The 26,645-nt window shown below is 39.7% G+C and overlaps 1 protein-coding gene across 1 annotated transcript; it reads left to right on the top strand.

Annotated features, from left to right (window-relative positions):
- Window positions 1-25,182, top strand: phldb1a (pleckstrin homology-like domain, family B, member 1a). Its single transcript, XM_062433188.1, has 24 exons — window positions 1-93; window positions 790-913; window positions 2,001-2,171; window positions 3,464-3,589; window positions 4,897-5,999; window positions 8,970-9,206; window positions 9,369-9,488; window positions 9,647-9,784; window positions 10,439-10,567; window positions 11,938-12,093; window positions 12,199-12,309; window positions 12,391-12,480; window positions 12,595-12,729; window positions 13,110-13,232; window positions 13,424-13,564; window positions 13,791-13,931; window positions 14,683-14,802; window positions 14,889-14,967; window positions 15,260-15,404; window positions 15,742-15,832; window positions 17,437-17,583; window positions 18,391-18,610; window positions 23,331-23,416; window positions 24,151-25,182. Exons 1-24 carry the CDS (start codon window positions 34-36, stop codon window positions 24,289-24,291), a joined length of 4,134 nt encoding a protein of 1,377 aa, XP_062289172.1. The 5' UTR covers window positions 1-33; the 3' UTR covers window positions 24,292-25,182.
- The last annotated feature ends 1,463 nt before the right edge of the window (window positions 25,183-26,645 follow it).

Below are 26,645 nucleotides of genomic sequence, written 5' to 3'. Positions count from 1 at the left end.
CATACATCAGATCACCCTGACAGCTCAGCCGACATGGACCGTATGAGCAGGAATAAAGTGGAACATGGGCGACAGACGCACCAGGTCTTACAGGTGAGTCATTTCTTACTTCGGGGCCAGTGTCAGTTTGCAACTGAAACAACTGAGGTGCTAAATCAAGTGTAACTGACTGTATTAGTCCTGAAGGTTGTTTCAATAAAGATTTTAAATCACTCAATCAGCCAATCAGCATTTGCTGTTTAAATAGGCTTTAAAAATATACATATTTAACTTAGTACTTAGTATTTATCAATTGTGCATCTTGTAAATGTTATTTCTATGCTCTCAAATATGGACTGTAATTGTTTTTAGTGTTTCTGACTTTTTATGAAAACATTTTCAGAATTAAAAAAATGTCATTCAAATCATACCACACCACTTCCCTACCAGTTAATTAGCAGGGTACAGCTACTGTATGTATTTGATAATGTGTCACCTCATTCACTGCTGTAGCAGAACAGACACAACAGCCCTTCTGTCAGTGTTGTATCATCAGATTCATATTTTGTATCTTCAATGTATGCATGTATCTTATTTGATTTTTTTTTTTTTTTAAATGAATATGTCAGGACCTGAATCAAGTCCACATAGTGCACTTGTCATGTGATAGTTATTTAATGCTGGGATTCTCTACAAAACTGTTGTGGGAAACCTAATTTACAGGCATCCTTTACTGTTAATACCTCAAGAATGGGTTAAAAAATCACATCACAAAACACTGATGTTTTTCTATTCATTTTGTTTTGACAGAGTACTCCTTTAGACCTGATTGAGACAGGCAAGTCCCTGAAAGTCCAGGCAGAACGCCCCCACCTGGTTAGTTTGGGAAGTGGACGCCTGAGTACAGCCATCACCCTGCTACCACTGCTGGAAGGTGAAGACCTCTGTGTGTGTGTGTGTGTGTGTGTGTGTGTGTGTGTGTGTGTGTGTGTGTGTGTGTGTGTGTGTGTGTGTGTGTGTGTGTGTGTGTGTGTGTGTGTTGGGGGACTGTTTATGAATTAAAGGGTGTCAGGTTCATTACAATAAGAATTTAATTAGGAGATTACTCATCTAAACTGTCAACAATTCTCACTATCTATTGATCTGTTTTTCTGATATTTTTTAATGTAGTTGTTGAGAAACCTTTCTCAAGTTTCTGTTTTGCCTAATTTATGTACAAACCACACTTCGCTAACATCTCTTCATGGTTTTGCCTGATCATGTAGGAAGGACCAAAGTTGCAACTGTATGACATGCTGAAGATCAGTGGACATTTTTTTTCTTTGACCAACATGGTAAAATACAGTGTGTATCAGTCCAGACATCTTTGTACTGACTGTATGATCAATAATCCTTGTAACTGTTAGCATCATTAGACATGTAGACATTTCTTTAATCATTCAAAATAAATCAGTTGGGTAAGTGGCACCAGTGTATGGGCACTTGTCATGAACTGCCACCTTCTAATCTTATAATCACTCATACTGTGCCACCATTGCAATTTCACCCTTGTCTGGGATTTTCTTGCATCATTTGTCTCGCACTGAAGCCAGACACCACAGAGGAAGTGAAAAGAGACATTAGTGCCTCAGAGAAAGGCCTTCTGGGATGCATTTTCTTTATGCTATCAAATGTGTTTGTGTTGGGTTATGTCTGTTATGTACCCCTCAGGCAGCGACAGAATATGACTGATAATCAAATTACAAGACAGTAAATAGTAGATGGTTATATTAATTCCCACTGACAAGATGCCTTTCATCTGCCAGGCAAAGCACATCTCCTGTGACTAACACCTGTCGTTCAACGTTTGACCATGTGCTGACTCTGTGTGTGACTCTGCCCCATGTGGCCTTGACCTCTGAGATGATTGTCCATCAAGTCTGGCTTTGAACCGCGGACCTAAGAATACTTCACAAAAGTAGTCACAGGTCCACACGGATCTCCAGTAACTGACACTGGGAAAATGTTTGTTGTCATTGCAGGGAGAACCACATTAGGCAGCGGGGTGACAGATATCCCACTGCAAGGCCCCAGCATCGCAGCTCAGCACTGCTACATTGAAAACCAGGCGGGCAGCATCACCTTGTACCCATGTGGAAACCAGTGCTCTGCAGATGGCCTTCCCATCACCAAACCCTATCGCCTGTCACAAGGTAAACACAGTCACATGCTTAAATGGCTGACATTATAAGCTTGTTTTTCTTGAATTTTCTATCAGTTATGTAATAATTTATGCCATAAAATCACCAATGACTGAGTTCTAGGTAGGACAGTAGAGCACGCCATGTCCACTATAGGGAGAGTCTAATTGGAAGTTTTTAAACACCCCAAAATCTGTGAAATCACACTGATGTACAGTCAGATGATTTATCATTATGGTAAATGCATTGCAGTATTAAAATACGAAGGGCTTTGGAAGCTAAACTGGGTTCTTTTGAGTGTTAGATATCTACATTGGCTGCAATGTGGACATAAAACAGTTTAACGTCACAGTGGCTAAACAGTATGCATGTCCTTCCAATAACATGCATGCTTGCCGTAAAAAAGGCATAACAGTCCCACCCCCTCAGTCCCCTCTCCATGGGATCCTGGCCAGCAGCTACACCAGAATGTCATTTGAAGCCGGGTGTGTGTGTGTGTGTGTGTGTGTGTGTGTGGAGGCAGCAGCTGCTGAGCAAGAATATTTAACAAGCTTTGCTTCATTCAAAGGACAATCATGAAACTCTGAACAAAACAACTCAAGGATGGAAGAAAACTGCATTTATAAGGAATAATCTTGCAGTAATGCTGTATGGATCTTTAACTTCTCTTTGAAGGATTTAATAAGTATATAACTCCCGGTGGAATATCCATAGTTGGAAAACTTCAGAGTGTGAATCTCAGGAATATATCAGGCAGCAGCCAGATATGAAGGGAAAAGAGAAGCAGTTGATTTCACTTACTGGTTAATCACACGTGAGTTTATTTATTTAAAAAATCAATGGGAAGATGAATGTACAGTATTACCATCAGAAACAAGCAAATGAGAAGGAAACTTTTTTTAAAGTCATAATTGATCAAGTTCTGTAATTGACAACATATATACTGTATGCATACTTACTTGAACTCCTTATTTTACTGCATGTCAAGCTGAAATGTGTTTTTCTTTCCAGGATTGTTAAAGTAAATGCTGTTGTTCAACAAATCAGGGTAGCATTCTGAAATTGTATACAGACACACAGCACATTATAGACATATGAGATGTGTTGAGCCATTATCCGGGGGATATTGTGTCAAAACTGAATTGGAATAAGTTATAATAGTTGAAGTTAGAGATTAGAAAAAACATCACCTCACCAGTTGAATTTGTTATAGCAGTACATTTATGGTAATGTGATGGTATTGCCTCTCTGATGGTGACACATCATGGTCAGCTTGCAACCCACATGCTCTTCTTTCCTGGCAGGGTGCATGCTGTGTTTTGGTCAGTCGGCTTTTTTCCGCTTCAACCATCCAGAAGAGGCCCTGAGGATAAAGAGCATGCTGCCTGGAGGGAGCCACGGACTGAGCACCGCAAGAACTCATCCCTCTGGTAAAGAGCCTGCTTTGATAATTAGACACTATGGTAAAGCAACATCTAAACTCCAAATTAACAATGCCTGGGATTCAGAAATAAGAAGGCCAGTGACAACTGTGTGTACGAAGCTTGTTTCCTCAGAAGCTATTCTGGGCAGAGCAAATGCTTTGGCCTGATAGATATTTAGTCACATAAACTGTTCTAACCACTTTGGGTTCCTACCATCTTATTGTAAAATCAACAAGTTACATGACAATGTTCCTGTTAATGCATAGCAGGGATTATACGATTGGATGCAGTTTAGATTTTGACCTTTGAGTAGGATGACATACATGATTAGTACAAGATTAGTTGTTTAAAATATCCATGTTTCTGGGCTTCTGTCCTCACAAATGGTTAATGAGATACAGTAAACATAATAAAAGTAACTCTTGAGTAGTTTGATAACTTAATGACAACCAACAACTGAATGACGTAACGTTCATGTCATATGGAAATTATACATATTTTTGTGCTTCTCAACTTTGATGGACACTAGCTCTTGATTTTCATATCTCCAAGCTGATTGGTCCTGATGTTGGAATGAAACATTGGGCATGATGCAGAAATAGCTTGTTGAGAGCTAATTATCTGCGGCCTACATTGTGATCTGGTTCACTTAAATCTCTGGTTTGACCCCGTTGTGAAAAAGGATTGTTGTTACACTTACACACAAGTGTGAAAGCTCAATACAATGTAAAAGTAGTCATTTTATTATTCTTGCAGTTACATTTACACGTTAAATTATTCTGGCCCATCGCCCGCTGGGACTGTTGCCTCGTGCTGTCGATGATATTTAGACTCCATTCTCCTCTGACCTTATTGGTTTGGCTGTCAGTGCCTGAGCAGTACAGTAAGAGCCGCCACACCCCACACAGTGTGTATGGTCCACTCTTTCCTGACCAGGCCCTGATTTCATCTGCCCTGAATGAGCCACAGGGCTGCAGCTTTTATATTTAGCAGCACCAGATCCCTGAAGGATTACGACACAACTGAGGAGCACAACATCCCGACCTCTGGGCTTGGTTCATACAGTAGAACAGGAGCTCGGAGACATTTATCACCATCTACGCCACCTGAGCAATGGTGTGTGTGTGCAACAACATGTTCAGGCATGTGTATTTTTCCTTTTATGGGCTTTCCCCTTTGTTGTACAGCACTGACCTGAGGTGTAGTGGATGTCAAAAGGACAAAGGTGACACAGGATGCATTCCTCCCACTGTGTGTTTGTTTATGTGTGTTTTTGCAACTGTCCATTTAAGTGTGTTTGTCCTCCTCCTCAGACTCCCATAGCACCCTGAACGGGAACCATCAGTCTTTTTCCAGTAACGGCGAGTCCAAAATCAACAACATAGCAAAGGACCTACAGGAATCTCTGGTGCTGAAGGCCACATCATCATCACCAGGTTCTGGTAAACAGCCTGTTCCTCAGACCTGTCCTCTTAACACACTCAATGGGAGAAACGGCTCCATGAAAGAGAGGTCCATCAGTGAGAACAGCAGCAGCTCTCTGGGGCAGAACCTTGGCAACAAAACCCCTCCAGTACCTGTCAGGTCCAACATTCCTGTCCCCCATCAACGGAGTTCACTCTCTGTGGCATCCAGCAGAACTAGTGGTGGTCAGAGGGCCCAGGAGAGCCCAAAGCTTCTGAGGAACGTAAGGGCAGAGGCTACGTCAAGCCCCACACCCCCTGGCAGGGGGTCTGGACAAGGTTCAGAAAACTCTAGTCTAAGTCACAGACCATCCCTTGTCAAATTTTCCCCAACAGCTCCATCCAGCCCTCGAGCAAGAGGTTCCTCATTACAGAAGAGATCCCCCAGCCCCATGAGAGATCAAGGTCAGCAGCACTCTCATGTAGATGTTCCTCAAAGGCTCAGGACACCAGAGCCTACTGGATCCACCAGCCTGAGAGAGCTTCCACCTCTCAGCCCTTACATGTCCCGCAGAGGGACTCCAGGATCACAGGGCTTGGCTTCCTCCTTCACAACACAAAGCTTCACTGCTATACCTGTGCCTGAGAGCCCCCAGGGCCACCACAAACTCATGGCTCCTTCAAAAGCAGAAGCCATGAGGGCACTGTATGCCCAGAATCCATCACCAGTCTCTGGGCAGGAGAAGCAGTTGAGGCCCAGCGCCGGAAATCCTCTCATCTCAGGCTCGAATCCCCTGTCTGGTTCATCTCCTCTCTCTAGCCCACACAACCAAAGAAAGACCCCTTGTGTGACCTTGACAGGATCATCTAGCAAAGAACCAAGTCTTATGAAACCATATACCCGGGAACGCAAGAATAGCATCTCTGCTATCAGTGACAATGAGGATGAGTTGCTGGAATACCACCGCTGGCAGAGAGAGGAGAGGCTGCGTGAGCAGGAAATGGAGAAGCTGGTAAGTCAGAACTTAGTCGATTTGAGAATAGACAAATATTTCAATATGATTGACATGGTTCGGTCCAAATCTGCACACTGATGTGAACTTGGCACTGCATTTTGGATTGCTCAGGATGTAATTGGCTGCCTTTGGTTTATTTGTTCTTGTTCTTTAGTATGAGTAATATTTGTATTTACTTTTAAGCTTCAATGATAATGTTTGGCCCAATGGCAGCTAGACTGAACTAAGTTACTTATTTAGTTGGGAACATTATCATCGAAAATTTGACAAATTATCTTTAGCTTCACTAAACAATATTAAAAACAACAAAGGCAATTGATGTGAATTGATGCAAAGAACACAGGGCCGACAAACAAGATGATTTTAAAGGATGTTAATACTGGAGAAGGCACTGACACTGCTGGCACCGTGTCTGCATTCAGATATCTTGTTTAAATCTCCTGGCATACAGCCGCCAGCTGATCCCATGTCGCCTGGGTGACCCAGGGGAACATTCTTGCACAAGTCTTGAGGTCCAGAGCAGAGGGTGTGGTTGGTCATTGCTCAACACTATATTTACCAAAAGGACGAGTGGTATTTACTTTCAAAGCAGCCTCTGCTTTACTGTAGACTCTTTTTTACTTGTACCCACACAAGATCAGACTGCATACTTGTTATCCATCCTCAATCCACACCCACCAAACCCCCAACCCTTCTTCAGCCCCCACACCAGTCTGCTTCTAACAGCTGAAGGGACCACAGAGAGAGAGGGCGGAGGGTGGGGGGCACTGTCGGCCTTCAGCGTCCACAGACTATTTCAGGAACCAAAAGGTTTCTGGTAACAAATAAGATAGTTACTGACAACGTGTGTCTTAGCTGAACTGGTACAGGTGTGACAGCAGTGGATACAGTATGCACATGTTTGTGTCAAAGCTCCTCTAACCTCGCATTGAGTCAATGAAGGCGAGTACAGACATTTGTTTGCCTATGGGTTTGTTGTTTAGATTTTGATCCATATTTGGGATTTCCTCCATAACGTGATTTTTACCCACTGGTATGCTGTATTCATGGTGGTAGGAAAGTGACTCTAAATAGCAACACATGCACATGCTAATTTTGCAAGTCCACCATATAATCCACATTTTTTCATTCAATATGAAGCCAGCCAGCCAGTTAGCTTAGCTTAGTTTAGAGTAAGACTAGAAATCGGGGGAAACAGCTAGTCTGTACAAAGGAAGAAAACAAAACAAAACAATTCAGTACCTCTAAAACTCACTACTTAAGTTATAGCTTGTAAAACATTTTTACATTTTACATTTTTTTATGTGGGTTAAATAAACAAGATACACCATGTTTTTGGTTCATTTTACTTCTGGAAGGAGCCACGTTAGCTGTTTCCCCCTGTTTCCTTTATGCTAAGCTAATCTAACTATCTCCTAGCTTCACATAGTCTACAGACATAAAAGTAACATCATTCTCGTCATCTAACTCTTGGCATGAAGGAATTTTCCTTCGAAAATATTTTCCTCAAATGTCAAACTATTCCTCTGATTCCTGTCTGTTGCTATTTTAAATACATTTTAATGAAAAATGAGCTGCATGTACATTTTAAGGGTCATGTTCTTGATTTGTTGGTGTTTCAGCCTTGAAAGAAGCAAACAAACCTGATAAATTGTAAACCTATAGATGAAAGGGACAAAGGGAGGATTTCCTCTCAGTGAAATGAATACCCTATATTTGGCATTCTGCTCTCTTGGCACACTTGGCACAGTTGTGCAGGATTTTTTAAAATAAAATTCACGTCATTGAATCCAACCTACACACGTGGACGTAGCTGCACTTTATCTCTCAATAAAAGTAAAGGGCATAGCTGGAGAGGAAGAAGTGTAATAGAAAAGTTAATTTTAGGATCAGTTCCACAGGGAAAACGCCCAACTGCTGGTTTGAGTCTGTTATTGAGAGGATTCTGGTTAATTGAAAGGGTTTCCTTGGTGATACATGAGACAATAATATTTTCACTGCCATTTCAACAATAATAATCATAAATAGTAAATAGAGAAGTTTATTTTAGTGTATAATGATTCTGTTATTGCAAATGACCTGCTTTACAAGTTAAATGTTAAATTTTATGACCTATTAAATCAAAGTACCTGGTTCAATATAGATATAGATTCAGACTGTTATGCCTAAATTTACTTAACCTTTTAGTTCCCAACTCTTAAGTTCAGATAAATATGGTTCAGGTTGGTTGAGCTGTAAATCTTGCTTTTGAGGTCAATGTTCATGACAGAGTTGGAGTTGTTATTTTCACAGCCTGGATAATTTAAATACCAGACAAAAGTAGGCTGTGTTTATTGAAATAACAATGCTGCAGCATCAAGCACAGTTATTCTAAGCCCTACCAGATTCCTAATTATTGTTCAACAGGAACGATGATTACATATTCTGGCCTGTTATTCTGGTAGATTAAAGCAAGTATTCTATTGTTTGGAGTGATGAAAAACAATAGACTGGCCACAAGCTAGAACCATATGTCATATCAAACAAATACACAAACTGGAAAATCTAAAAAAATAAAATAAAAATAAAAATAAAAAAAGAGCAAAATTTAAAACATCTCTGTACAGAAAATAAAAACCAAATGACAACTGGTGTAGAATTAATAACAGTACTCTGTAATCTGAGACATTTCCAGTCAGAAAACCAAAAACTGGTCAATGTTTTAAATGTATTCTTCTCACTGATATTTGTGTCTGTTAGATTCTGTTTTCCCGATCAACTCTATGACAGTTTTTTACTGTGAATCCCCTCCTGAGAGACAACTACATTAGCTTCAGCCACCCTGCTATCAGGTTACAGTTGTCCAGTGTCAGTAGCAGAGGGACAGCTGCCTAAATGGGACAATGTCACACAAGGACACTTGGAGCTAATCTGCAATATGATCTATATAGTACAACACCCTCTTAACAACTTATATCTCTTTTATAGGAGAGACAGAGGCTGGAGACCATCCTGAATCTTTGTGCAGACTACAACCATGAGGACAGTGCTGTGGAGCTGGCTGAAGTGGTGAGGCGTGGGCTGTTAGAGGGCGCTAGAGCAACCTGCTCAGACACAGGAGGGGTGATGTCCCTCCAGGGTGTAGACAGACCCCAAAGGATGAGAGAGAATGATGAGGAGACCCAGAGAGAGGAGTCTAGCAGCACAGAAAGCACACATCAAGAGGTAATAAACATTTTCATTCATGCAGGCATGCATTTATATATATATATATATATATATATATATATATATATATATATATATATATATATATATATATATATATATATATTTATACAAGTATTTTATTCTGTCTTTTAAAAAAACAAAAAACAAATCTGACAGTGTGAAGAGCAGGAGCAGATCTACATGGAGGAGGAGAGGAACAGGATTTTAGCCAGGGTTGATGACTTAAAGCACAGAGTCAGTGAGCTAGAGCAGCAGCTACAAGAGACCAAACAAGAGGTAACACACACAGTGACACACACACACCCTGATGAAATACTGTGTGTACAATTGGATCAACTCACCCTTGTAGTTACAGGAGTTGAAGTTGTTTTTAGAGCGTGAGTTAACACCTTTGCATGATGGTTTGTGCTCTCTGACTCTATATCTGTATCTAGGTGGAAATGGAGCAAGCTCTGCTGCAGGCAGAGAGGCAGACAGAGCAGGAGCAGGTGGAGGCTGAAAATGAAATCATCTCTCAGCTGCAGCTTAAATTCAGTCAGCTGGACAAGGCCGCCCAGAAAGAGAAGGAGAAGGTGGGCACCCAGGACGAAACTATGTTATCCAGAATAAACACTTGATATGTCCATTTACTCATAACAATGTGTCTTACACGCACGCAGTAAGTGTATGCACGTGAATGTTGGACATGTTCTTGATTATGTTTGAATATATAAAACCTCACTCACCAAATGTGCAAACAGTAAGCATATACAGTATCTATAGGTCCCTTTCTCAGATCTCAACTGACTTGCACTGCTTACTTAGTAGCTGCCTGTCCAAAAATACAAAACCCAAACTGTCTTCTGTCTCCAACAGTTCTTGTGTTTAAAAGGACAACAGTTGTAATCTGCGTTAATGTGCATTAGGCTTTTAGCTGGATGTGACACTAAAATGTTGATTCAGACTTGCATATACCTTTTCGTTTTCCTCCCATTTTGATGTTACCAAAATGCGTGAAGCCTTGCTACCTCTAACACTACTACAAACCTAACTTCTGCTTTGATATAACTTTAACTGCCTTGGCCTGTAAGCTTCAAAGCTTGGCTGCATGGATTTGAGTTGTCTGTGATTTTTCTTTTTTGTTTCTCCACGGGGTGGTGTGTGTGTGTGTGTGTGTGTGTACATGTGTACATTTGTGCGAATGTGGATACGATTGTGCGTATGTGTGTGTTTTTATGTGTTTTTAGGGGAGGGCTAATGTGTCGGCTGAGCGGAAGGTCCTGGAAAAGCAGAGGAATGAGTACAATGAACTGAAGAGGCAGTTTGATAAGTGCCCCTTGTCTCTAAGGGAACAGTTACAGGAGCAGCTCAGCAGGGTCAGTGTTCTCACGCAGCCCACTGGCTGGCAACAGTGAGTTATAATATACTGAATACCACAGTATTGTATGATCTGCACAGGAACGGCCGCAGACATAACACTGACTCTGTTTTGAAGCACTCATAAGTCTGCAGACTGTGCATTTCCTCTTTTTCTGCTGTTGCCCCTCATTACCTACACATATTAGATTATTATGTTATTTTCATTATAAATGCATTTTGTAGGTATGACTTGAGCAGGCGAAGCTTTGCTACTCCAGCAGTAATTTCATACTCCTGCTTAATCTCTGCTGTTCCCTCATTCTGGATGCTTGAAGTGTCAAATGCAATTAGTAATAATCAATAATGTTATTAACAGCTTCGCTCTAAAAATGTGCATGCATTTTACCATGAATGATTTAAGTCCACTTCACTGTTTCCATCAGAGCATTGCCTGATTTGATGGCATTACATTTTAGATACTTTATCACAGACATTTAAGGATAAGGCTGATGTTTTTGTTTATTTTTCTTATTTTAAACAAATCCCATGAAAACACCAAAACCAAAAATGTGCTTGTCCATAGCAGCTATAATCAAAAATGTTCACAAAACAATAAATGTATCAAAGCTGTTGTTCGTAGTGATAAACCTACAGAGAATTATCACCCGACTCTCCAGCTCCTCTCAGCTTTACAGAACTTTACATCGAGTTTCAGCTCATTGTTTACCTGTCTGGCTGCAAAAGAACAATTTTGACTTACTCTCCCCGCTCTCGCCATGTTGTTTAGCTGCAGCAGGCAGATGTTTGCATAGAAAACGCTCTAAAATCCCTCTGTACACCTGGTCAGCATGAAACTGTTGAACATATGGTGCATTTAGCAGTTAAAGAGCCAGATATAACCCTCAGGAAGTGGTAGAGAAAAACCGAGCAAAAAGCTATAGGACTTCTTTTTTTTTTTTTTTTTTACAACATATCTTAATTTAAAAACTCACGTATTAATTTGAGAAGAAAAAAGTAATGCACAGTTTACTTCTAGTTGAGTGATGTTTACATTGCCCAACTGTTTAAAAAAATTCCTTTTCATTTTTAAAAGATGAAACTATATATTTGTGACACATCAACTGATTTTCTTGGCCACTTGGGGCCACTTGAACACAACATGACATATTATCAACTTTTAACATGGGCACTAATTTGCAAATTTCAACCGGAGAAACATTGTATTGCTTTCATAGTTTTATAACACTTTTTACTTATATTTGTTTGTCAGGTCAATTCATTGTTTTGGTCTTTTCGTGGGATTTGTTAACAATAAGAAAACAATTGAATATTACCAGCTTTATCGTTTAACCACTCTGTTTCTGTGATTTCAAACTTGTGTGGACAGAAAGCTGAAGCTCTGGAGTCTGGGACCAAGCAGTTTGAGGAGCTGGAGTTCTGCCAACTGGAGGAGGAGAGCAGTCTGGAAGAGAAGAAGGAGACACAGAGCTCGCAGCTTCTCCAAGAGCGAGCCGAGTATCACTGCAACGTGGCCAAGAGGAAGGTGAGGTTACATGTAAAGTATGGAAGAAAACCCATAAATGTAAGAAAGAAAATATAATGAGATTATATAGCATGACATTAAGAAAGTGGACATTTTGATTCTAAGGAGAAGATGACTGCTCTGGAAGCTCAGGTGAAGCAGCTGGGCTTACAGGCAGTTCAAGATTGTGAGAGGATGGCTAAAGACAGGACGTTGACTGTGCAGCTGTTACACAAGGTAAGCCTCTCACTGTTAATGGACCCAGTGTGAAATGCATTGTATGTAATTGGTATTAATCATGGTGGTTCTGCCTCTTAGGAGCAGGACAGGTTATGTGCCCTGGAGAAGAGGTACCACACCTTGACAGGAGGGAAACATTTCCCAAAGCCTAACAGCAGCATGAAAGAGGTGAGCAGGATCACGATAGACATGATTTCACAATATCAACCACCTGGAAGAGAATCCCAGCAAAAAAAGAAAAAAGAAGTGGATTTCTTTAACTTAGATGAACTTTTTAAACAGAACTGGCTTCACATCAGCGAACCTGATCTTGCTCATGTGGACGGTCCTCCTCATAGCTCCTGTCCCTCCTCTGCCTCCTTCTCCTCTTCCTCTCACATCCCTTCCCCTGAACTCTATCCTGTTAGGCTACAGGAGGTAAATCTCATCAAAATCCTCTTTGCAACAATACCTAACAAATCATGAAATGCTGGCAGTTTTTTTTTGAATAATAAAAAAATAAGGCATGATGGTGTGTTAGCAAATACTGAAAAACAACACGCTTGCAGTGTGTCTGCTGGTAGAAAATTTCTGCGTCTCTCTATATACTGTAGCTTTATAGAGGTTCGTAATTTCTCTATATTAGTGGTTATGCCTTTGAGAATTTAAGCATCTGTGGAGAGTTATTAAACTGCGAAAGGACTGCCATCCATATCAGTTAAAGTTAAGATGTCCTCGTGTTTCGTTTGAAATCTTTGCATGACTTACTATAAGTGTTGCCATTTTCAGCTTATCTCTGTTTTTGGCTGTTGATGCAGGAGTACCTCAGGCTGTCTGATGTGTATAAGATGTATGGAAATGCTTCCATGCAACCTCACTCTCCTTCCCCTGCTGCTCTCCACTGCCTCTCCCTTGCTGTAGCTCCAGCTCTGCCATGTGAGGTAGAAACCTTGCCTGCTCTCTGCCATACTCTCTGATATATTTCTGACTTCTCTATGTGATAAATTGACGTTATTTCAATGATCTTTCTTATAGATGCATCTTCTTAATGTTCTTTTCCTCTTTCTGCTCTCTCCCTGTTCTGTACATGTATGTCTCTCTGTTTCTGTGTCGGCTGGTTGTCCGTGTGAAGGAGTACATCACAGTCAATCAGTTAAGCCAGATCTTTGGGATGCAGAGAGTTAATCCCTCCTCTTCCTCATCTATTCCATCATTCCAATTTGCCTCCTCTGAAACCATTGCATGTGGTCCTTCCTCCTTTCATTCTGCACAGGTTTGTTATTTTCGTCGTTAGGGTGCCAATTTTAAGGCCTGTTATTTTGTAACTGACTCTCCAGTCAGTTTTGCATCCCAAAGTAGATCTTTGCAATCTCAGCTTGATATGCCTATAAGAACTGGTCCATGTTAATCTTTCCCACCTGCTTCTGATGCTTCTGACACTGATTGTGTTGCTTCACTGCTCCTTTCTCCTTTTGTCTGAATGCTTTTCATCATGTCAGAGCCAGCCTGAGCTCAGCAGGAATGCATTGCCTCCTATTAACCTCGAGCGTTGGTACCAGGACATCATGGCTGCTGGTGAACCTCAGTCTGGTCCTCCACCACTGCCTGCCAAGTCTTTTTCTGCACGCAGACACGGGCAGGTAAAGTCTTCAGTCTTTCTTGCTCACTGCTTCCTGCTGTCTTGGTTGCTAGTTTTCAGTGTGAGAGTTCAGTGTTTTGCTAAAGGGCACTAATGGCCGGCCAGATGCAACATGGTGTCTTGAACCCCTGAATATAGCAGATCTTGTCACTCATACCATATTTTTATGACTAGGAAGACCTCTAGTGGATGAAAAAGACAGGGTAGTTTGTGAACCGCTCCCACTGCCAGAAAATGTGTAATGGCACAAATGAGAAGCAGAAAAATTTGAGGCTTTTTAAATAAGAATATGCTGATTAGAGATTATCATGGTGGCACCCAATGAAGCATTTTATCACATCCTGAAGAAAATAGTGCAAACATGAACCAGACCAGGACAACAGCAGTGTTACATATATCAGAAATCAAAAAACAAAGTCAAGCATAACCCAGTACATTTGCCCAGATTAGTCCAACATTTCTAGAATTCAGACTGTATAGGTAGTTTTGGTGTAACAAGTCATAAAGCACAAAAAAAAAAAAAAAATAAACACAAATTATTTAAGAGTCTTCTGATTAAAACCATAAGACACATTAATGAAATGTGTCATGGGCAGAAAACGGGTGCATAGGTGAAGAGTTTGTGGAGCCACTAAGCTGTGAAAAGTCTCAGAAAGAATCTTCCAGATCCTGGGAACAGAAAAGGTTTAATAAAAGGCAACAACCTTTAAATGAAAAACAAACACTAAAAAGATCTGTCTTTATTCACTCAGCTGTTGAAGTCCAAATCAGATGGTGAGGTTGGGCAATCAGCATTGTGTCCTCCTGTCAGCAGTGCTGCAGCTCCGGCACACTCCAGTGGTGTTGCACATGACAAAAATGCATCCACCAAGGTGAGAACATCACTTTTTCACACATGTAAACTGTGATGAAATCCTCTCAGTAGTTCACTGTGTGATGGTTTTCATGTGATTCTCAGGGGTTGCACTTATTGCTGAGGGAAATGTCTAACCCATTAGACATGGACTCCAGGAGGCTGTTAGCTCTGCAGAGCAAAGGTACTTAGGTCTATCTTACCTGGCATGACCTCAGAACATTTAGACAGAAAAAAACTCTGCATAGGAGAGCTGTGCTAATTTATTCTGAGACATGGAGAGGGCATATAATCTCTTTCTTATAAAGTCAATGGGAACAGTATGTCACCAATGTGTCAGGTTAATTTACAGTACGTTAAACCTGCTCAGTTTATAGTGTCTGATTAGATTCAACTAGTAGCAATTACTGAACACTATCAGTAGAGGGCACTGTGAGTCTGCCAAAGCTGTGTCTTCACCATCTTTGCCTACACAGATCTGTCTCCCACGGTCCATCACTCCATCCTGCATCATCAGTCGCCACCGAGCGGCAACCAGGCGTACGACACTCTGAGCCTGGAGAGCTCAGACAGCATGGAGACCAGCGTCTCCACTGGCAACTCCGCCTGTACCCCAGAAAGGTGAGAGGCTGGAAAATGAGCAGTTGGCTCTGTTTCCATGGGAACACTCAAGTCTGCCCCGTCTCCCAGGAGAAGGGTCACTGTGCTTTGTTTCCGTGACAACATGTTTTGTTACATGGCTGCTCCTGTGACTGGTACACCGGCTGTTGCCATGCCAACCCCTTCAAGTTTCCAGTCTTTCATGAAGTTAAAAGACTCTGTTTACTGGTGTTCATGAAGAAACCTTTGTCTTCTTACTGCTTTTAGAGTTTGGTTTCCAGGCATGTCTGTTGACTTTTTCATCCCGAACCTTGTTGTATCCGTGTCATCAGACGCTCCTTCCCTCTGTGTGTTGTAGTGCCAGTGGGTTAGAGGCTCAGAGGATAGAAGAGATGGAGAAGATGTTAAAGGAGGCACAGCAGGAGAAAGCCAGGCTGATTGAAAACCGAGTAAGTTTCCAACTTGAGTACATGACTGGACGACAGTTACGACCTTTATCTCCTTCAAGTTCATTCAAAGTTTCAACTGGTAATCCTGAAGTTATTGCCTCCTCACTTCTGGCATAACTTTCACTTTACTAGTAGAATGTTTTATGTGGTTTTCACCGAGCATAAAATGGATTTGTGTTCTCAAAAGTAATATTTATGTTTCTGGCAAATATTAAAAACATGGCATTGCAGCTAAGGAGACCTATGAAAATGTTATTTTAATGGTTTCCCCTTTGGTTTCTGAAGTATGGGCTGGGCAACAAGGATAAAAATAAGTGCCAAGTTATTAACCTTTTACTTAAAAAATAAAAAAATATTGCAAATCACATATGAAATAATCAAACTGATATTCAATGCAATTAACCACTATATCACTTCACTTTATTTAGTGACCTATTAACATCAATATGATGTAAATAGGTTAATTCATAATAGATTTATCTATTAATTTTCATCTGAAGTCCTTGGGCAGGTTGATGCTATAGACAAAACAACATCAAAGCACTATAAAAGCTTTGATACAGCAGAAATTAATAGGAAACCTGGTAAAAAAAAAACATTACAGACACAAACAAGCACATATAACAATCAAAACCGTACAATAAACCAGACAAAAGAAGCACAAAACTATAATCATCAAATCAAACAAATACCAAGGACACCATGGAGCTCACACAGATTCAGATACATCATGGCCACTGATGGACAGTGTAGGATGAAAATATATAAACTATCATGTTAGCACTGTTAAAACTTCAACAGCTACATTTTCAGCTTTGTAGCAAATATATAATTGGCTGTTAAGTCTCTCAGATCACTTGCGTTTCAACCACTTGATGCTTTAGTTTAGTTTATTACATTTATTTGTCTGGGACCATACACAAAAGAAAACAGTCATCTCACACACAAAGAAGAGATGTACTATACCAGTTAGCTAATAGTTCATTTCAATCTCCATTTATACAAACATTAATATAATTACTGATTAATACAAATACAAGTTCAGAATACAATAAATACTAACTACTACATTCAAACAGATCCAGCAAGCTTACAATTAACTACAATTTGATTGAAATAATTAACTTGGACTACAGATTTTGATCAAATGTTACAATCATATCGTCATCATACACAGCAACTCCCCTGAGAGTTGATCAACACCAACTTTATCAGAGGAGTCTCACATTTCTCCTGTTCAGTGGATAGAAAACACAAAGTGATCCATCAGTTTAAGGTGTGGTGAAATGATGCTGTAAGTACTTTGTTTACCTTTGTATTATTTCCACATGTTGAAACAAAGCAGACTTGTATGTAAGTGTCTGAAAGCTGCAAAGGATCATTTTACATCAGCAAAGCTTACCCTTCTATATACAGACTTAAGGGATATATTTTACAAAACCCTGAATTGGGACTTGAATTCTCATGTGCCTCTTCTGACAGTCATTCACTTTGTATTGCAATATTTGCCTACCATTAACATATTCTCCCTGTCTCCTATTTCCCCCTGTTTTCTTTTCTCGTCTCTCCATCTGTTCCTCTTTCTCCTCTCCCGACGCTCCCAGGAGAGGGAGGTGCTGGCTCGGCGGCAGATGTTGGAGGAGGAGCGGAGGAGGCGAGAGGAGGCCGAGAGGAGGCTTCAGGACGAGACGACCCACAGGCAGAGGCTGGTGGAGGAGGAGGTGAAGATGAGAGAGAAGCACTTCTCCCAGGTCAGTGGAGCAGCGGGAGGAGACAGCGGCGGGAAGAAGAGAGAAGGAGGGGAGGAGGAGGGGAGGGAGGCTTGGGGGAGAGGATGAGAGGCAAGACACTAAAGAGAGGCTGGGTATAAGGGAAGATCAAAGATTGTCAGAGAAGGGAGAGAACAGGGAGAGAGTGGAGGGTAGGCTGGATAGTGTGAGAGGAAGAACAGAGAATAATGGGCGAGGGGGGGCGGGGGCGCACAAAAATATAATATACACATAATTCCTGCTTTAATCTTGGCTGATTGTATTTAATTGCCAGCTTCTGTGGTATAAGTACCAAGAGAACACAAACAAATATTCTCAAATCATCAAATACATTTATCCCAATTATTATAACTCAAACTTGACATTTTGAGTCTGACTTAAAACTGATATAATCAATATTTGTATATTAACAATGGTTTAAATAACTATGTGTAAGGTGAAAGGTGCTTGAAGTGACAAGCCTACATAGGCTTACTGTATCATCCGTCTTTTACGTGCACAACTTTTACTGTTTTGATTCACTTTTTCAACTGCACCAGGCAGCTGTTTTCTGCCAAAAAAAACCCATGTGGCCAAAAAAATCTGTTGATGCAAGTTTAAGTCTTGCCTTGGATTTGAGTGTTCAGACTCTCACAGGAGACCTAAATGTCCAAAGACAAGTAAAAAAGCAGAAGTCTCAAGTTATGATTTGTTACGCAATTACAAAAAAAAAACCTTTTTAAATAAGGTGCGATAATCCTTCCCTTATCTCAAACCTCTTGGTAAGCAACATAACGTCTTTATTCACAGGCCCGTCCCATGACGCGATATCTGCCAAACCGTAAGGAGGAGTTTGACCTACGTGCCCATGTGGAGTCGTCTGGCCACAGCATAGATACCTGCCCCTACATCATCCTCACAGAGAAGATGTGCAAGGGCCACCTGGTGAAGATGGGTGGCAAAATCAAATCGTGGAAGAAACGCTGGTTCGTTTTTGACCGTCTGAAGAGGAACTTCTGTTACTATGCGGGTGAGGATCTGCAGCTTAAAGACACAATTACATTTTATCTATCATATAAAGTTATATCATTACTGGCTAATACACATGGCTGTTTCTATTCAGGAAGTCTCACTTGGATCAAAATCTCTTTTACAAAGTACGGCCTCTTGACAAATCACACATATTCAAGATCACAGCAAGTCACACAAAACCATCAGAAGTCCCTCAGGGGAACGAGTGTCTGGAACTTGAGTTTGTACTTTAAAAACCAACATGTCATTTGATCTGCTGTCATGGTTATAAGCTTTTTTTTTTTTACTTGATGATGATTTTCATTTAATATGACACTACAACATTTTTTGATGTAAACTGAGGTGAGTACCTGTCAAGGGAAGATAAATTCAAAATTAGCTAATATTCCTCTAAAATATAAAGAACTTTGGCTTGTGGTTGAGCTTTTATGTCTCCTCCACTTTGGCTTCCTCATGCCTTTGATGCCTACAGTTACAGCCTCAGTTAATTACTGTGCAAAGTCTTGTATACTGCCAGGTCTGCACAAGATAAAGAACTAATAGCACTTTTATTAACTTTTGTGGATTCCCCGTAAAGGATCCCAATATAGGCACATGTCCAGATTAAAGTAATCAAACCTATTCGGTCACATATCATTCCATTCATGTGTAGTATTTATAAACTGTGAACTTCATGGTGAAAAGTTCCTAGCTGCACCTGATTTATTTAATTCACCCGACATCAGCACCAAGGCTATTACACTTCGCTCACTTGTTATGTTTTGCAATAGTAAACCTGATTTCTGTCCCAACCGGCATTTATACAACTGGAACCAAACACTAATTAAAGCTGCACCGAGTGGCATTTTCCGCCTTGTTCTTGTGTGTTCAAACTGGAGTCAGTTTGTAATTCCCGTCTATCAGACTGTCCCCTGGATTTTAAATGAGAACAGTTAGTTTTCTGAATAATTCACAAGCGTGTTTTTGAGATGTTATTTTACAATCAAGTTCCAAATAGGTTCCAAGTATATTTTCATTACTGACACCCCTGTTCTCTTTGCTCCTCTCTCTCCACTCACTTGCCTAGCCCTTTCACCCCCTCACTACTGACGAAGATGATGGTGATGATGGTGATGAAATAAGATGCAATACTTTCTCTGGATGTGTTTTTCTTGGGGAGGAGGCTAGCTCCTGGCTTGTTCGTGACTAATAAAACGAAACTCACATTTCAAAAACATTTATCTCATTACTAAGCAGTTTTGACTTATGGAAAAGGGAAGGCAAGAGAAAGTGTCGGACATATTTCAAAAGACTGCCTTTAATTGTTGGTGGATGTTTGTCTCTTAGCCAGGCGCTCCAGTGTGCATGGAGGAGACGAAAAGAAAAGACCACTGTTTATTCAAACGAGAGTGGAATCCAGAAAACTCTTAAAAGGGATTTGATTTGAACAAATCTGATCTTAGAAGAGAGAAAGTCTCCTTCACCTTAAACGTTTATGGTTTAGCCACAAACTACAGAACAGCATAAGTTCAGTAACTGTGTCTTCCTACAAGCAACCTCATGTTCCACTGAAACACAACTATCAAACTCTTGAGTATGAAGTGATTTTAAAATGCCTAAAGGTATTCTGTGAGTAGGGAACAACAATCCAAAGGACTGGACAGAAGGTCTGACCTGCTTGAAGGCAAATGTTGAACTGAAAGATCAAATCTGATGTGTACAAGAGACATTTCTTTTTAAGATTTACAAAAGATCTTCACCTCGCCAGCAGGGAAAAAAGGCTACAAAAAACCACAGAGACAATCCAGAAAGTGTGACTGAAGAAAACAAGTCAAATTAATAGGATGGTAAAGACTTCAGGCAAAGCTTGAAATAGACTTGCACTTCTAATTAAGTTTTACTCTGATACAGCACTGCTCATACCTATTCATGGATTATGTGTTGCTGGGAAAAATACTTAACACCTTTCTTCTTTACAACTGCTTTTGTGTCTGTCTTCTCCATCTGGAATAAAGACGTAAAATACTTTTATGGACGAATTTGAATTTTTAGAAACTAAAAAGATTAAGAAAGAAAATTAATCATTTTTAAAATGACTCATTTAAGCCACATAAACTCAACACTCCCGGACTTGCTCAATCCAATTACATATTGGATCAAATTACATTACATATCAGCAATGTGACACTTAAATGAGGTGTTATTGCACTGATTGACAGCTGATAAAAATGTGTTGTCTCCGGCACTCTGCCCTCGCTGTGTTTTGGCCACATAAACTTTAGCCGTATCTGGCAGCTGCATGTTTGACTGAAAGGACACTGCTTTACCCATGGTTTCCCATTTGCGGACAATTTCAATGCATTTTGCACATTTACTGGCGATTGTTGACATCTCAACAAAAAGGCAAATGACTCCTAGCCTGTAATTTAGACCTAAAGCTGAAATTAACTAATCCCTGCGCATCAACCGAGGCAACCAGATGACTAATTACTGCACACAGCACAGACTTGGTTTCAAACAAGACCTCTGTATTAAAGTGTTGCCAATCCTGTCAGGACTACTTCAAGAATAAATCAGCAACATTCACAGCTGTCTCTCATGACGCCAAACTTTTTTTTAAAAAAAGACCCTGCAGCCTACTGTCTCCTCACCACCTAACTCTGAATCCACCTCACTCTGCCTAGATAATCCTGTACTTTTACTATACTTTTAAATCCAGAAAAGTGATTCATTTGGAATTCTCTCATTTCAACATAGGAAGTTTGTGTCATCAAGAACATTTTGATCATTTAAACATATTGGTAGATCCTGATAGTTGTTTTAATGTATATATTCTGTTTGCTGTTACTGTATCTAAATGCTTTAAATGTATTGCCCTGAAAATGTAATTTGTTTATAACTCTTCCCCTGTGATGGCAGGGATCAATAGGCCTCCTTCATCCAACTTTTGTTCCATAGCTAAATTGGAGGACATCCTCTTTCAATATGTTAATTGATAATCCTGGAGGACTTAGATCTTGATCGGTTATCTAATGCCAATTGTGCAGTAATTTGAACATTTAACAGCTGCTTACTGACCCTACCAAGCTCAATCCAAAAACTCATGACAGATCCACATTAATAGTTCTTAGAGATCTTAACTTTACCAATCGAAATAATACAATTGTAGCTGTTAATCAAAGATTTAAAGAGTATAGTGTTTAGCTTGATAAAACATTTACATTTTAACATCATATTGAAAATCTTATCATCGAACTGTGGTCAAAATCCAGCTTACCTTTGAATATAAAGTATTATTGAGGCAGTATTTCTGTCAATCCTAGATTATGGTGACATAACCTGCAGACATGTTGCTGCTTCTAGTCTCAAACCCCCAGACTCAATTTATCATCCTGCCCTCAGATTCATTACCGGAAATCTCTCTGACACCCACCATTGCTTTCTGTATGACAGGGTCGGTTGGTCCTCTCTGGCACAGACGCATGATAAACTGTATCTTTTCATCCATAAATCCCTTATTGGACATTTACCACCCATAACATCTTCAGCACATCCTTAAGATTGACGCTCTGACTACCCCCGAACAATTCAAGACTAGGATCTCAAACCACTTCACCTCAATGTGCAGTATTGTCCTCTTCTGATCTAATTAACCCAACACATTTCGTTTTCAACTTGTCAATGCCTTTCGAGGCTTAAATAAAGTTTTGAATGAATGAAGGAAAACAAGATACAAATTCCCCCTGTGAATTAATCCAATTAAACTACAACAATCCTCATCAATGCAAACATACCTGTTATTCATTACTAAATTGCTCTGACCTTTGGGCAATTTAAGTCTCCTTAAGTTGTATTCAAGCCATGACTGAAAGAAAAGGTGGAAAAGTTTTTTTAAAAATACAAATACTAGTGTTACATTAAAAATGAGTGAATCAAACGTAAGTCTCTCATTAATTTAAAGTAATACCAGTAAAATTAACTTGTTACTCACTTGGAAATGTATTTTGGCCAACTTCCTGGGAAAGGTTACATTTCATCTGTGTAGTTTGTTTACAGAGACATCTTACGCTGGATAAGTTACCTGATTATACAGCTTTTATGTCCCTGGATCCCTTATTCATCAGGATGTCTACTGGGCCTCACCAGTGTACTGTATGATCCTGTCCATTACATTACACAGCATTCCACATTAGAGGCAGGAGTTCTGCATTTTATATGTACACAGACTGACAGTTTTTCCAGCAGGAAGCTCAAATATATATCCCTCTCACCTTTGCGGTATGCTGTCTTTACCTACTCAAAGCTGACATAGCAGTTTAAAACAAAAAAATATATTTTTGTGCCTGACATTAGATTTTTGGAGTCATTTATTTCTAAACAGATAATTTAAAGGCAATAGCTTATTTTGTTGCTTTAGATTAGACATTCTATTGTAGCCCCTGTTTGATGTCATTGTAAATATAAGGCAAGATGTTTTGAGGCAGGATACTGTAATATGAAATATACCGTAATATATAGAATATGTCTAATTTACTTTTAAAATAATAAGAATATCATTTTTAAAAGACTTTTGAAATGAATGTATTATTATTTGTCAAAAGCCAAACCCACACAAACATGTATCCCCACATCACTGTCTGGCTGTACTGTCTGGTGCTTGGGCTGGCAGATGTCTTGCATCAGTACAAGACGTAATGTATTGTATCTTAATATTTTGTTTCCTCTTTTTCTCCTCTCAGACAAGCATGAGACCAAGCTGAAAGGACTCATTTACTTTCAGGCGATTGAAGAGGTTTATTATGATCACCTACGCAGTGCCGCCAAGGTAACCAACTCTAATTGTGTCATTACTTCATCAAGTATTTTATAATGTTCTGCATGGATGTTTATCAACTTTAATTTTATCAGTCAACTGGATGAGATCAAATCTGATGGGTTTAATTCAAAACTGCTATTTATTCACAATAGAGAAAGGTGTGCTCAGTATTGCAAAACCACAAATGACTCTGTACTCAAAGCCATCATTTAAAAGGGAAAGTCTTGAATTAGCTCTGACTCAAACAATCGCACATAGTAAACTTTCATTTTAATAGCGCGTATCCTTTTGTTTGATATGTCTTATTGGTCGAATTGTAGATATACTACATTCAATCACTTTGTTTTAACAGTAACAAATATTGTCAGGTGGTGAGCGTGTGTCAGTTCTTAAAATGTCCTGCTGCCAAAGTGTCTGTTACATACAAATGATCATATTTTCAATTAGTTATTTTTAGGGTTAGGGTTAGGGGCATGTAAAGGATCTAAATTAACCTGAATAAAGTTTTTTTTCTAGTGCTTCTTAATTTTAATTAATCAGTTAAAGATGCACATTGTTACAGCAATGTCACAGGCTCTAAAAAGTCTATTTTAATCTCCCAATTATGTTTTAACTGTTAAAATACACTTTCACATATTCTATTGTTCTGACAAAAGTCTCTGAGGAAAATGATACAACAGGTGCAGTTTGCTTTCTTTTGTTTAAAAAAAAAAGTCTCCCCCTCTCTCCATGTGATCCTCCAGAGTCCCAATCCGTCTTTGACCTTCTGTGTGAAAACTCACGACCGCCTTTACTACATGGTGGCCCCGTCCCCGGAGGCCATGAGGATCTGGATGGATGTCATAGTAACGGGTGCTGAGGGCTACACACAGTTCATGAGCTGAGGGACCACTGGGTGACAGATTTGGAGGATGACAGGGACCGGGCGAGCACCCAGACACCTGAAAGTCAAACTGAGCTGCTCTCTGCTCTCTCGTCCGTTGAAGCGGAGCTGGAGCTGAAATCAGTAACACGCAGCTTGATGGTGTGTGACGGATGGACTCTGAGGAGATGAATAATCCGCGGGCCCTCACAAAAAGCCTCACGCCTTCAAGCAAATTAGGGCTTGGTAATGAAACAGGTGCTTTTCAAAAAATGTATCTTTTAGCCAGTATGAGAAGGAAAATAGTTTGAACAACCTGCCAGTGGATCGATGGAGGGAGCTCTCATCTAGATCAATCACATTCTGTCACCAAAACACATTTTTAATAATTACAATATCATTTCTGGGGCTTCAGGAGAAATACTTTGAAGATTTTTTACTTCATATAAGCTCGAACTGTTTACACCTCTGAAGCTGATCTGTGTGTGCAGTGTTATCATTCTAACTGATGCCTTTCTTTGCCTTTTTGATACATTTGTACTTTTGTCAGAAGAAAAAATAATCTCTTAATCTTTCAAAACAATATTAAGTAAACATATTATATGAGTAAATATTCTAAAAATATTTTAAGAGTCATAATTATGTTACTTATTCAAATGAAGCATTACTTGGTGCCAAATACTTTACGTAATGTTTTGTCAGGCTGTTACAATACAAATGTTGGTATCGCTCTATATATTGTTCTAAGGGCTTTTCATTCAAATAACGCAGCATTAACATGTCTGTATTTTACACAAAATATATCAAAGAGAACCTTTTATTAGTATTTTAACAAAATTCATAAATTAGATTATATTAAAGTCCTATAACATTATTGTAAACCTACCATGTACATCTAATAAATGAAACTATATGATGCAATATATGATGCAACGGTTGGTTTGTTTTGTCTGATAAACTGGCAGTTTGTTGCTGACAAATGGGCTAAACTGAACACACACACACACACACACACACTTACAAACTTGTTCTTGCTTCCTTAATTAGTCTTTCCTCACAAACAAGTCAATTAATTACCAGCTTTCTTAAAACAATTTCATGCTCCCTAATGAGCTGCTCGCATTCACATTTACATGAAAACACACAATAAAAGGTGTTCCCCCTTTAAGAAACTGCAACTTGTATATTTACATAACAACAGTCAGGTGGTTTAATTAGTTAATTGGCTCATTAACTCCGATTTATCTACAGGAGCTGTTGCAGAAGTATTGACCCCCACATGCAGCGTGTATTTCTGGCACAGTGTGTTTGATTATACGGCTCGCTCTGCATTAGGTAGGTCACATAAAAATAAAACCAGGCTAAAAACATGAAATGAAATTACATGCAACTTAACATGCATGATTCAACATAGAGAAATTTGAAATCATGTAAAAGAAAAAAAACAAACTCCTTGCTAACTTTCCCGCTTTTTTCCGGTCAAGCAAAAACAGGTTCTTGTAAGAGTTTCTGTAGAAAAATATTTAGACGGTGCATCTCTTCTCGTGCCCGTGTTTCAAATCAGTCAAAGAGAGGTGCATGTACAGATGGATAATAATGTATGACTGGTGTGTGTGATTAATTTATTGCAGGGATCACTGGAATATTTAACAGACGCGTAGGTAATCACGGAAACACACCTTACCCCTGACAGGTACCAATTATATTCAGCGCTTGAAATGTTAATTTTTAATTCTCCGGTTCGAAGAGAAAAACATGTTATGTTTAGTGATATTTATTAAAATGAGCATCCAATCCTCCTCCTGCTCAGTACGGGTAAGAGTTCATACTAACTCTGACACTAGAGAGGACTTTATCAACGAGCAGCTTCACTGACAGCGTTCACACCATTTGCGCTTCTCTGACCTTAGGAAAAATGTTCACACATCCTGTCGTTCAGTATCTTTGAGTCTCTGGTGCACCCGGCTGAATAATAAACAGATATTTAGCATGTGAGCTCATTAGCGTGGTGATGAGCATGAGTGACACCTAGTCTTATTATTGGTGAAATATTAATTAGCCAAGAGTGATTCCCCCCCCCTCACTTTCACACACACAGACTGGCCTTTCCACTCCATCCTTTAGAGCAGAATTAAGATAGTCAGGCTGTGAATTAGTAAAGGTTTCACATGATTTTGTCAATATTAACGGGAGATATTAACCTTGTCTGAAAACAGCCTGTAACATTCTGATGAAATGGAGATATCACTTGGCTCAGAGGGCAAGTTTATTCCATCACCTGTCAAAGAAGTTCCACTCCCACATCCTTCACAACATTTCAACACAGACATGTGTAATTTATAAGTTCTCATATCCACATGTGAGTTCAGAGTAATT

This window comes from Scomber scombrus, chromosome 14 (genome assembly GCF_963691925.1).
Source record: "Scomber scombrus chromosome 14, fScoSco1.1, whole genome shotgun sequence".
Lineage (NCBI taxonomy): Eukaryota > Metazoa > Chordata > Actinopteri > Scombriformes > Scombridae > Scomber > Scomber scombrus.
This window is presented reverse-complemented; position numbering and strand designations above follow the sequence as displayed.